General features: G+C 60.5%; 2 protein-coding genes across 2 annotated transcripts; both read left to right on the top strand.

The window, feature by feature from the left end:
• Nucleotides 1-345: 345 nt before the first annotated feature.
• On the top strand, nt 346-5,308 carry PRSS56 (serine protease 56). Its single transcript, XM_042820866.1, has 13 exons — nt 346-420; nt 968-1,103; nt 1,423-1,584; nt 1,981-2,178; nt 2,853-2,900; nt 3,113-3,302; nt 3,381-3,489; nt 3,568-3,727; nt 3,836-4,231; nt 4,306-4,494; nt 4,580-4,741; nt 4,859-4,913; nt 5,266-5,308. The coding sequence occupies exons 1-13, from the start codon at nt 346-348 to the stop codon at nt 5,306-5,308; spliced, it is 1,923 nt and encodes a 640-aa protein (XP_042676800.1).
• A 1,667-nt stretch (nt 5,309-6,975) lies between these two features.
• CHRND (cholinergic receptor nicotinic delta subunit) lies at nt 6,976-10,426 on the top strand. The gene is made up of 12 exons (XM_042820960.1): nt 6,976-7,018; nt 7,425-7,570; nt 7,678-7,722; nt 7,886-7,995; nt 8,113-8,268; nt 8,371-8,486; nt 8,838-9,038; nt 9,288-9,399; nt 9,510-9,624; nt 9,759-9,960; nt 10,046-10,158; nt 10,244-10,426. Exons 1-12 carry the CDS (start codon nt 6,976-6,978, stop codon nt 10,424-10,426), a joined length of 1,542 nt encoding a protein of 513 aa, XP_042676894.1.
• Nucleotides 10,427-10,982: the final 556 nt, after the last annotated feature.

The raw sequence follows: 10,982 nt of genomic DNA, 5'->3' as shown, positions 1-10,982 counted from the left end.
CGCACGCCGCCAGTGCCGCTCCTTTGATGTGCCACTGAAGCGGCATTGTCAGCGCCCCGCTGGCACAATTAGGACCGGGGGTGGAGGATGGGGGTGGGAGGGAAGTGCAACACGGCTGTGGGCACGGGGGCACCCCTGTCCTTAATGGGGATGGGAATGAGTTGCGGGCACCCCTAAGTGGGCATGGGGACGTGGGCACCCCTTCTTCTAATGGGGATAGGGGCACAGGAACATGGACACCCCTTCCTCTAATGGGGACCGAGAGAGAGACGTGGGCAGAGATAGGGATGTTAGTATTGCCAGACCCCAGTGGGTTTGGGGACACAGGCACCCCAAGTGGGTGATATGGCCGTGGAACATGGGGAGGGTGGCAAAGGAGGCACCTCCAAAAGCTTGGGGCTGCGGGCACTGGGGGGAAGGGTCTGTCCGGCATCGTGGGCTGCGGGGACACAAAGCCACCCCCAGCTCCATGGGCCCCCCATCTCCTCATCTCGGTGCCCGCCAACCACCTTTGAAGCACCCGCCACCGCCGCCAATGCCGTCGCGTTCCCACCCGCCCGTGGAACCCCCCCCCCTCCTCTTCCTCGCTCCCAGCTGCCCCTTCCCCGGGGCCCGGGGCCGAGTTCGGGGGGCACCGTTGGGGAGGAAGGAGGGTGGCGGGGCCGAGATTGGCGTGAAAATGATCAAGGGCCGCGGGCAGCGCCGGAGCGCAGCGCCCGTCTGATGCTGCCCGCCCAGAGGCCCCGTCGAACAAAGGCAGCATTGAGGCCCCGAGCTGCGTCCCCAAGCCCGGACCCCCCCTCTGGGCTGGCATCTTGGCGCGACATTAATGAACTCGCCTGTTTGTGCTCCCCTGGCCCCTCTCTCCTCCCACCACCCGGGGGGCACTGTATATATCCGCGCCTCCTCGCCCGCCTCGGGCACTTTAGGGCTCACACCCTAAAACCTTTGCCTGGCTGGGATCGAGCAAGGAGGGAAGAGGATGTGGGTTGCTGTCCCCATGGTCCACCTGTCCTCCCCTGTGATGCTGCTGCTCCTACAGCTGGCTGGGGGTGCTCCCATGGGCCAGGGGCTGTACCCCATGCCAGCTAGCGTCCTGCAAGGTCAGTGCCAGCGGTGGGCATGGGGCATCATTTGGGCAGGGTTTTTAGGGGGGAGCTGTAGGAGCTGGGATTATTCTTTTATTTTATTTTAGGGGGTGGCACAAAGAGGATGCTCAGCTCCCCATCACATCCATGCCACCTCCACCCACCCATGTGCCAACCCCATGGGGAGGTGACATCACCCCAAGCAAAGCCAATGGGACTGCCAGAGCCTTTGCCCACTTAATGCCTGTCATGGAGATACTGGGGCATGGGTGGTAGGCTGGGGGCTTTGGGGGGGGGGGAGGGCGTCACAGTGTTCTGAGTGAGCCCCCTGCAGCACTGTCGAGCCGGGGGACGCTGGTGTTGGAAGCAGCACTGAGGAGCGCGCTGCTGGCACTGGAGCAGGCACTGGCTGAGCAGCAGAAGCAACGGGGTGCCTGTGGGCTCTGTGCTCCCTGCCTCTTCCCTCCCTGTGCCAACATCACCCGAAGCTGCCCACGTGAGTCTCATCTCCCCGCAGCCCTACCCCATCCCTTATAGATCCTACCCAGACAATATCCCCCATAGCTGCCACCCCTATAGGCTTTACCAAAACAGTGCCCTTTCTGCTAGAGACCCTACTGAAACACTGCCCGGAAACCCTACCCAAGCAGATCCCCATCCTCTTGAGATCCTACCCAAACTGAAGCCCTACCCGAAACACTGCCAGACCCTTTCTTCCCAACCCAAATACTCCCCCAGAACATACCCTGAGATCCTACCCCACTCAGGAGACCCTACCAAAACGCAACAGCCCCACCATGCCTCATCCCCACCCACCCTGGGATGACCCAGGCAGGGGTGGGCAGGGGGCAATGAGGACGTGAGGATGCCCACAACCTCACTGTCCCCACAGCCCCTGCCATGCCCCCTGCCGTGCCCCCCAGCTGCCAGGCCCTGCTGGATGCCCAGGATCTGCCCGAACTGCCCCAACGCCACTGGGCTCTGAGCCAGGCGTGTGCCTCCTACCTGCGCCTGTGCCCCCCCCAGGGCACTCAGCCTGCCTGCACCCTGCTCAGTGCCCAGCGCTGCCAGCACCGCCTCCAGGAGTGCCGTGAGTGGGCATCTCCTGGAAAGGGGAGACCCTACAATAACAAATGAGGCATCAGATTGCCTGGAGGGCATATTGGGCAGTGAGGGTGGGATGGGATGGGAGGGGGAGGCTGGGGGGGGGTGATGGGGTGAGAGGGGAGAGGGAGGTTGGAGGATGGAGTATTGTGTGGTGAAATGAGGGAAAGAAGAACTGGGAATGAAAGAGGAATGTGGAGTGAGATTTGTGAGCTGGAAGCATTAGGATGGGAAAATGGGAGTGGAGGCATTGAGGGGTGATTGGGAACATGAGTGGGATTAGGAGGAAAAGAGCTGGGGATGAAGGAGGGATCTGGGGTCCAGATGAGATCTGTGGGATGGAGGTTTTGGGAGGGATGGGGAAATGGGGATGGGGCATTGGAGATGATACAGGGGAGGAGGTGGGATGAGAAATGAGAGTTCAGAAGTGGGATGGAGCACTGGAAGGATCACAGAGGGATCAAAGTGGAACAGGGCGATATGGGGTGGAATGGAGAGATTGAGGGCACAGACACACTGAAGGGTGGAGGATATGGAATGGGACAGGACACTGGGGGTACAGACTGGGGACACAGAGCCATTGGGGACAACAAGGACATCGTGCGACACTGAGGGCAGCGGACACATGGCCCCCACCCACCACACCAACTCATTCCACAGTGCTGGCGAAGGCAGCCCCAGATCCCAGCATAGCAGCAACGATGCCAGGTGAGCCGGGGACAGCAGCCCCCGCCACCCCCACAGCCCCCAGCCCCACGCTGTGCCGGGGGCAGAGGTTAGCGTCGGCAGCTGCCGGCCCGCAGGGTGCCCCCGGCCCACCGCCCGCTCGCCTCCGTGAGCACGATGAGGCGTGACAGCGCATCCTACCCCCGCTGCCCCCTCCCTCCACAGCCACACTCCTCACAGCTTTATCCCCTCAGAGCGCTGCGGGAGCCGGGCGGACCCCTCCACCAACAGCACAGCCCCACGAGGACGCATCATGGGCGGCAGCGTGGCCCGGCGCGGGGCTTGGCCATGGCTGGTGTCGGTGCGGCTGCACGGGGAGCTGGTGTGCGGTGGGGTGTTGGTGAGCCACACGTGGGCCCTCACTGCTGCCCACTGCTTCAACGGGTATGGTGTGGGGATGGGGGTGTGGGGCGGCGCTGCTGTCTCCCCAGCCTAAATCGCTGCTCTCCATCCTTGTGCCAGGAACCAGAACGAGCTGGCATGGACGGTGGTGGTGGGTGACCACGAGCTGGGCAAGGCGGACCCTGGGGAGCGGGCAGTGCCTGTGCGACGCATCGTGCCTCACCCCAAGGTTGGTAGAGGTGGGCCCTTCCAGATCATTCCTACGCTCCCCATAACTCCTCACTTACACTCCCTTCATCTCCCTCAGTTCAATCCCAAGACGTTTCATGGGGACTTGGCGCTGCTGGAGCTGGCAGAGCCACTGGCACCATCAGGCACCGTGAGCCCCGTGTGCCTGCCCAGCGGTACCACTGAGCCCAGCCCCGGCACCCCCTGTCACATTGTGGGCTGGGGGTCCCTGTATGAAGGTAGGTGCCAACCAGCACCCATGGGGTCTGCGCTCGGTGCTGAGCCACCAAGCCAAAGGTGGGCATTCCAAGCATGGGATACCCTGTAATGGGCACCTTGCCTGGCAGAGGGGCCGTCGGCCGAGGTGGTGATGGAGGCACAGGTGCCCCTGCTCAGCCAGGAGACGTGTCGGGCAGCTCTGGGCAGAGAGCTGCTCACCAGCGCCATGTTCTGTGCTGGATATCTGTCTGGGGGCATCGATTCCTGCCAGGTAATGCCAACCCACAACATGGCAGTGCCCTGGGCATGGGGTGAGCACACAGCCTGTCCTGCTTGGCCTGATGTGAAGCTGTCCCCCCCCCAGGGTGACTCGGGTGGTCCACTGGTGTGTCAGGACCCCTCCTCGTACCGCTTTGTCCTGTATGGCATCACCTCGTGGGGTGATGGCTGTGGTGAGCGGGGTAAGCCAGGTGTCTACACTCGCGTGGCTGCCTTTGCCGACTGGCTCAGCCTGCAGATGGACTGTGAGTGCCAGTGTGGGGCACGGGGTGACATCCCAGGGGGCTCCGCATCTCACAGCAGCACTGTGCCCATGCAGCTGTTCCTGGCAGCTGGGAGCCAAGCTGCTTTGACCTGCTGGCCCTGTCCCAGCTGCCCCCTGAGCAGCAGCCCCTCGAGCACACCCGTCTCTGCTCCTTCTATGCGGGGTCCTGCCGGGCTGCCCCAGGCCAAGCCAGCTGCACCCACCTTGCCAATGAGACGTGCCGTGCCCGGATGAGGCGATGCGGTGAGATGAAGTGATAGCACGGGGTTGGGGGACTGAACTGGGTTGGCATGGGGCTGGGGACACAGCTCTCTTGCTGAACCCACAGAGCTGCATTCCTACGCCCAGACCCTGGTGGGTCTCCTGCGCCGGGCTGGGGATTTCATCCGAAACCAGCTTGACTTCTCTTTCCTCACCCGCACCCTGCCCCAGCTCCTGGGCAAGATCTATGGTCATCTCTTCCCTGTCCGCATCCGTAGAGATGCCCCAGGTACCCCCATGGGCTGTGCCTCCCTTTGGGGATGTGCCACCCCTGTGCTGATGGCTGGAAGACCAACACCCTGCTCTGGACTGCCTGACACCCTGTCCCTCCTGCTTGTCTCTGCAGACCCAGTGATGGTCGAGCACCCCACATCTGAGGGACCCCTGAGACCAACCCACAGGTAAAGGGGGATGTGTGGGCATCATGGGTTGTGGCAGAAGAGGGGACAGGTTTTGAGGAGGTCAGCACTGATATGGCTTCTTGCATTCAACAGCAGGGTCTTGCTCTTCCCAAGACCCACCAGGGGTGCATGCGAGGTGGCAGTGCCCAGGGGATGGGTGGCACCAGGCACCCACCTGAGCTCACCCTCCTGTGCTTGCAGGCAGCTGCCCACCTTCAGGGAGTTTTTTGGGTCTGTGGGGCCGCGGCTGCAGGACTGGGTGCAGGCTCTGAGGGCCACAGTGGGGGGCAGCACTCTGACACCCACCCCAGATGAGGAGCAGCTCCCTGAGGAGACATGGCTCTTCTTACAGGTACTTGCAGAGAAATGGGCTGAGTGGAGCACTGCCCCCATGATGGTGCCAGCAGGGACCATACCCCTGCAGCACCCCATGGGTGCCCCACTGTCTGCACTGTCCCCCTCCCCTTCCCTGTAGCAGGGTGAGGAGCTGGTGAAGGAGCTGGTGGGACAGGGCAGAGCCTTCCTCACTCAGCTCCGGGCAGAGATGGACCTTGACACACCGTTGGAGGCCATGCAGGCACTCAGAGAGCCAACTGGAGAGCCAGTTGGGAACCTTGTGCAGAACTGTGAGCTCTGGGGGGGAGGTTTGGTAGGGTACGGGGCTGGTTAGGTATGGGACTGGTGGAGCGTGGGGATATCCAGCACTGAGCTCCATGCCCAGGCAGCGCCCCCACTGAGAGTATCACCAATTATGTTTTCATGCAGGGGCATTGCACAGAGAGAAACGAGAGCTGGTGCCCACAGTGCCGGGGCTGGAGGAAGAGGGGGAGGAGGCAGGCACAGGCAGAGGTAAGCACCCTGCAGCACCTGTGCTATGTGATGCTATGGGGATGGTGACAAATCCAACCCCAGCACTGCACCCCAGCCTGAGGCTGGCTGCAGCACGGTGCCCCCGCACAACCCCTGACACCCCCCTTCCATCTCTCTCCTATTTCCCCCCAGTTGCAGCTTGCCCCGGCCTCAATGCTTCTGCACTGCGGGTTGGCGTGGTGCAGGAGCTCTACGCCTGGGTGCTGCAGGTGCCAGAGCCAGATCTGGCCATGACCTTCCAGGAGGTGCGAGCAGTGCTATTGGCAGCATGTCAATATCTCCCCAGCTGTGGAGCTAACAGCGTTTTCCTCCTCCTACAGATCCTGGTGGACCTGAGCTCCAAAAACACCAAGGGGTTGTACCGGGCGCAGGTGCGGGCCACTGTGGGCGGCCGGCCCACGGCTTTTGCTGGGCTGGTGGGGCTGGAGAGTGACTCGCTGGCACGCAGCATGCCTGGCCTCGTGGCCTTGGCACTTGAGGCTCTGAAAACCTAGGGGTGCTGGCAGGGGATGAGGAATGACTCCTGTTCCCCATGCACACCTCTTATTTATTTGTACAGAGAAAGGTTTATTTTTCAATAAAGAAAGGCTCTATTTTCTGGTAGCTGGTGAGGATGAAACAAGTGATGGGCCGAGTGGTGCCAGTGAGGTGGGCATCAGCAGGATGTGACACCCGTGTTACTCCCATCACTTCCCACCCCCAAGAAACATCCCCCATCCTCAGGTCCTTCCCCTGGCACTGGGGGGGAGGGGGGGGGGGGGAAGGTTGTGTACTCACCACTCACAGCACTCTTCACCCCAGAGAACAGCACCCTGTGCCACCCCAGTGAGGACCCTCACCAAAACTCACACCAGTGTCAGACCACATGTGCCATAGGCACTGATTAGGTGCCAGCACCTCCACGTCTCCCAGCAGCATCTGCTGAGCAGTGAAGGGACTGCTCCTCCAAGCACTCAGGTGACAAGATGGCACTGAGGGGTGGTGAGCCCAGCTGTTCCTGCCTGTCTCCCTTCTCTGGGCGTGGGGGTGCCGGAAGCAGGGGGGCCAGAGTGGGTATCCGGAGCCGGCAGCCTTCCCCCCAGCACCTGGCACCATCCATCTCTGTGGCCGGACATCCGCTCAGGCAGGCCAAGCAGGGAGGTGGCGAGGAGCTGGCACGGCACGAAGGCACCGCAGGCACCGCATGGGGGACATGGCAGTGCTGCTGGCCTTGTTTGGGGCACTGGTGCTGTCGGGTGAGCGGAGCCGTGGGGTTTGGGTACAAGGATGCTGGGGGTTCCTGGGTCACTGCAGTGAGGTTGGGGCTGGGGTGGTGGTGTCTGTGTCCCAGATGAGCACACGTGTATCCTTATATGTCCTAGTCTATGTCCATGTGTGCACCTACCCCCATGCCCAATGCCATGGCTTCTGCACTGGCATCTTGTACTAGTTTGTCCCTACATGTCTCTATATCCATGTGTTTGTATATCCCTGTGTTTGTGTCCGTGCATGCATATGTGTCCTCATAAGTGTTCTATTCCTGTGCACACGCACCACATCTGGGTGCCCATCTCCCTGTCCTTGCATGGCATTGACACGCTGTGCACCCATACCCTCTGTCTGCCTCTGCCCAACCCCTCTGCCTGACCTCGAGCCCCCCAGGTGGGCTCTGTGTTAACCAGGAGGAGCGGCTCATCCATTACCTCTTTGAGGAGAGAGGCTACAACAAGGAGGTGCGCCCCGTTGCCTCTGCCGATGAGGTTGTGGATGTCTACCTGGCCCTCACCCTTTCCAACCTCATCTCACTGGTGAGCCCCAGTGGGCAGTTGTACTCCAAGGGCTGCCTTGGGTTGAAGGTCTTGGTTTGGTCAGGGGGTATGGCCATGGCATCTCAGTGTCCCCCACGTTATTGCAGAAAGAGGTGGACGAGACACTCACCACCAACGTATGGGTCGAACAAGTGAGTAGGGACAGGAGGGGTTGAGGGGACTGGGGCCATCACTGACAAAGTCCTGCCCAGACCCCTCTTCCCTCTCAGTACCGTCATCCCCATGCCAAACCCATGGGCAAGGGGTGTCATTGGCGTGGTCATGGTGAGGTGACCCAAGCGTGTCTCCTACCAGAGCTGGACTGATTACCGTCTGCAGTGGAACACATCTGAATTCGGGGGTGTCGATGTGCTCCGCCTGCTGCCAGAGATGCTGTGGCTCCCTGAGATAGTCCTGGAGAACAAGTGAGCAGAGCTTGGTTCACCTCCCCAATTTCCCTGGGCAAGCATCTTCAGCCAGAGCTGTGCTCAGTGCCCAGGGCTCTCCCTTCCCTTGCCATCACCTCAGTTTCTCTCATGCAGCAATGATGGGCTCTTCGAAGTCGCCTACTACTGCAACGTGCTGGTCTACAACACCGGCTATGTCTACTGGCTGCCCCCCGCCATCTTCCGCAGCGCCTGCCCCATCAACGTCAACTTCTTCCCCTTTGATTGGCAGAACTGCACCCTCAAATTCAGGTGTGGGGTCTGGCACGTTCCCAGTCGTTGTGCCAGAGGATGGGAAGAGAGGACAAAGCGGTAGGCACAGACCCTCACTGCCTGTATCCTACCACATTTCAGCTCACTGGCATACAATGCACAGGAGATCAGCATGCACCTGAAGGAAGAGAGTGACCCGGAGACCGAAAAGTATTACCGGGTGGAGTGGATCATCATCGACCCTGAAGGCTTCACGGGTAGCGCTGGTGCTCCTTGCTGAGTCCTGGGTCGGTGGGACATCCTGTACGGGGCTCAGGATTCCCCATGCTGTCCCATGTGTGTGAAACGGCTGGAAACTGCAGCATAGGAAGTTCCGCACAAATGTGCGCAAGAACTTCTTTACGGTGAGGGTGACGGAGCACTGGAACAGGCTGCCCAGGGAGGTGGTGGAGTCTCCTTCTCTGGAGATGTTCAAGACCTGCCTGGATGCCTACCTGTGCGACCTACTGTAGGGAACCTGCTTTGGCAGGGGGGTTGGACTCGATGATCTCTGGAGGTCCCTTCCAACCCCTACAATTCTGTGATTCTGTGATTCTGTGTCCCAACAGAAAATGGCGAATGGGAAATCATCCACCGCCCGGCCCGCAAGAACATCCACCCCAGCTACCCCACTGAGAGCAGCGAGCACCAGGACATCACCTTCTACCTCATCATCAAGCGCAAGCCACTCTTCTACCTCATCAACATCGTCACACCCTGTGTCCTCATTGCCTTCATGGCCATCCTTGTCTTCTACCTGCCTGCTGACAGTGAGTGGCACCTACACTGGGCATGGGGACACCCAAGTCCCATACCTATCCTGGAACATGTGGATACCCCAATGTCCAACACAGCACTATGACAACTTTGTGCAGGACACCATCCAATCACCCCTGAGCAGGGCATGGGATAACCCAAATGGGACCCTAGGCTACCCCTAGAGCATAAAGCCCTATATGCAGCAATGTAGGGTGGGACACTGGGAAGGGGGACATGGGACGGCTTCCTCTGCTCTCCAGGTGGTGAGAAGATGACTCTGGTGATCTCGGTGCTCCTGGCCCAGTCTGTCTTCCTACTGCTGGTCTCCCAGCGCCTGCCTGCCACCTCCCATGCCATCCCCCTCATTGGCAAGTGAGTTTTGGGGCACATCTCACAGTCCCAGGGTGGCAGAGAATGGCTCTGTATCTCCCCAGACCCCTGCAACTATACCAGCCCCAGATCTGTGTTCTCCACCCCCACAGGTACCTTCTGTTCATCATGCTGTTGGTGACAGCCGTGGTGGTGATCTGCGTTGTGGTCCTCAACTTCCATTTCCGCACCCCCAGCACTCACATCATGTCCGATTGGGTCAAAGAGGTGAAGGGGTGATGGGCAAGGGAGGGCAGCCACTGTGCGTCATGGCACCGGGGTGTCCGATCTGTACTACTGCAGGCAGCTGTATGCTTAGTTGAGGACAGAAAGTGGGGACACGGTGGCATGTCCTATGCCAGGTGTTCCTGGAGATCCTGCCCCGCTTGCTGCACATGTCACACCCAGCTGAGAGCCCAGCAGGTGCCCCGTGCATCCGACGCTGCAGCTCGGCCGGGTACATTGCCAAGGCAGAGGAGTACTACAGTGTCAAGTCCCGCAGCGAGCTGATGTTTGAGAAGCAGTCAGAGAGGCATGGGCTGTCCAGCCGTGTCACCCCTGCCCGTGAGCCTCAGCCCCCCTGTGGGAATGTGGGGATATGGGGTGGGTGGCTGCTGTCCTTGGGAGCTCAGGGTCATCCCGTCCCCAGGCTTTGCACCAGCAGCCACAAGCGAGGAGCAGCTCTATGATCACCTGAAACCTACCCTGGATGAGGCCAATTTCATTGTCAAGCATATGCGGGAGAAAAACAGCTACAATGAGGTGGGGACCATGGGCACAGTGGGGAATGATGGGGCAGAGTGGGATCCCTAGGCTCCCCATGCTCTACTCCTGGCTCCTTCCCCAGGAGAAGGACAACTGGAACCGCGTGGCACGCACCTTGGACCGCCTCTGCCTGTTCCTCATCACCCCCATGCTAGTGGTGGGCACTCTCTGGATCTTCCTCATGGGCATCTACAACCACCCACCACCACTGCCCTTCTCTGGAGACCCCTTTGACTACCGGGAGGAGAACAAGCGCTACATATAGGGCAGCCCTGAGAGTGGGGGTAGGGTCCTTTATGGCAGCCCCTCCACTCCTTCCTGCCTACCTGCTGCGGCTAGGAGAAATAAAGCTGGGTGCTTCACAATGTGGGGTGCAGAACTGGTGGTTAAATGGGACCCACAACCCCCATTCAGACCCACAAGTGTCCCATCGCTCAGTGCCCCACTGGCTCCCAGAGGGTGCCTCCTTCCCTGCACAGCTCCGGTTTCAAGGGACGCAGCTGATGTCCCCATGCCGGTGGGGGCCCAGGACAGCTGTCACATCCTCTCCTCTAAGCCAGGAATGCACTGACATGGGGCTGGATGGGACTCATAGCCTTGGGATAGGCATTGCTCCCCAGACCGAGCTGGGGACTTCCCCACCCTGGGGACCACTAGTGGCCACTAAGGAGGACACAAAGCACTGGCTGGGGGGGGGTTGCAAGAGTGCACACATAGCTGCAGATTTTTGCTATGAAGCTATACACATCACTGCAGGGGATATGGGGAAACTGAGGCATGGAGCTCCTTTGGTCCCCAACCCCAAATCCAGCCCTTCTTCC

This window comes from Centrocercus urophasianus, unplaced genomic scaffold, assembly GCF_019232065.1.
Source record: "Centrocercus urophasianus isolate 14NV4802_14NV808 unplaced genomic scaffold, USGS_Curo_1.0 seq_19, whole genome shotgun sequence".
Classification (NCBI taxonomy): Eukaryota; Metazoa; Chordata; class Aves; order Galliformes; family Phasianidae; genus Centrocercus; species Centrocercus urophasianus.
The sequence above is the reverse complement of the archived record's forward strand: the minus strand, read 5'-3'. Positions and strand labels throughout refer to the sequence as shown.

What these genes read in the sequence shown, in the direction of transcription:
- PRSS56 (XM_042820866.1), top strand. Translation starts at nt 346, where the DNA reads ATGGCCGTGGAACATGGGGAGGGTGGCAAAGGAGGCACCTCCAAAAGC. An exon ending in CATCACCCGAAGCTGCCCAC is followed by an intron (nt 1,585 to 1,980) that starts GTGAGTCTCATC and finishes CTGTCCCCACAG; the next exon opens with CCCCTGCCATGCCCCCTGCC. An exon ending in CCCCTGAGACCAACCCACAG is followed by an intron (nt 4,914 to 5,265) that starts GTAAAGGGGGAT and finishes CTCTTCTTACAG; the next exon opens with GTACTTGCAGAGAAATGGGC.
- CHRND (XM_042820960.1), top strand. Translation starts at nt 6,976, where the DNA reads ATGGCAGTGCTGCTGGCCTTGTTTGGGGCACTGGTGCTGTCGG. An exon ending in CGACCCTGAAGGCTTCACGG is followed by an intron (nt 8,487 to 8,837) that starts GTAGCGCTGGTG and finishes GTGTCCCAACAG; the next exon opens with AAAATGGCGAATGGGAAATC. An exon ending in CTTCTACCTGCCTGCTGACA is followed by an intron (nt 9,039 to 9,287) that starts GTGAGTGGCACC and finishes TCTGCTCTCCAG; the next exon opens with GTGGTGAGAAGATGACTCTG.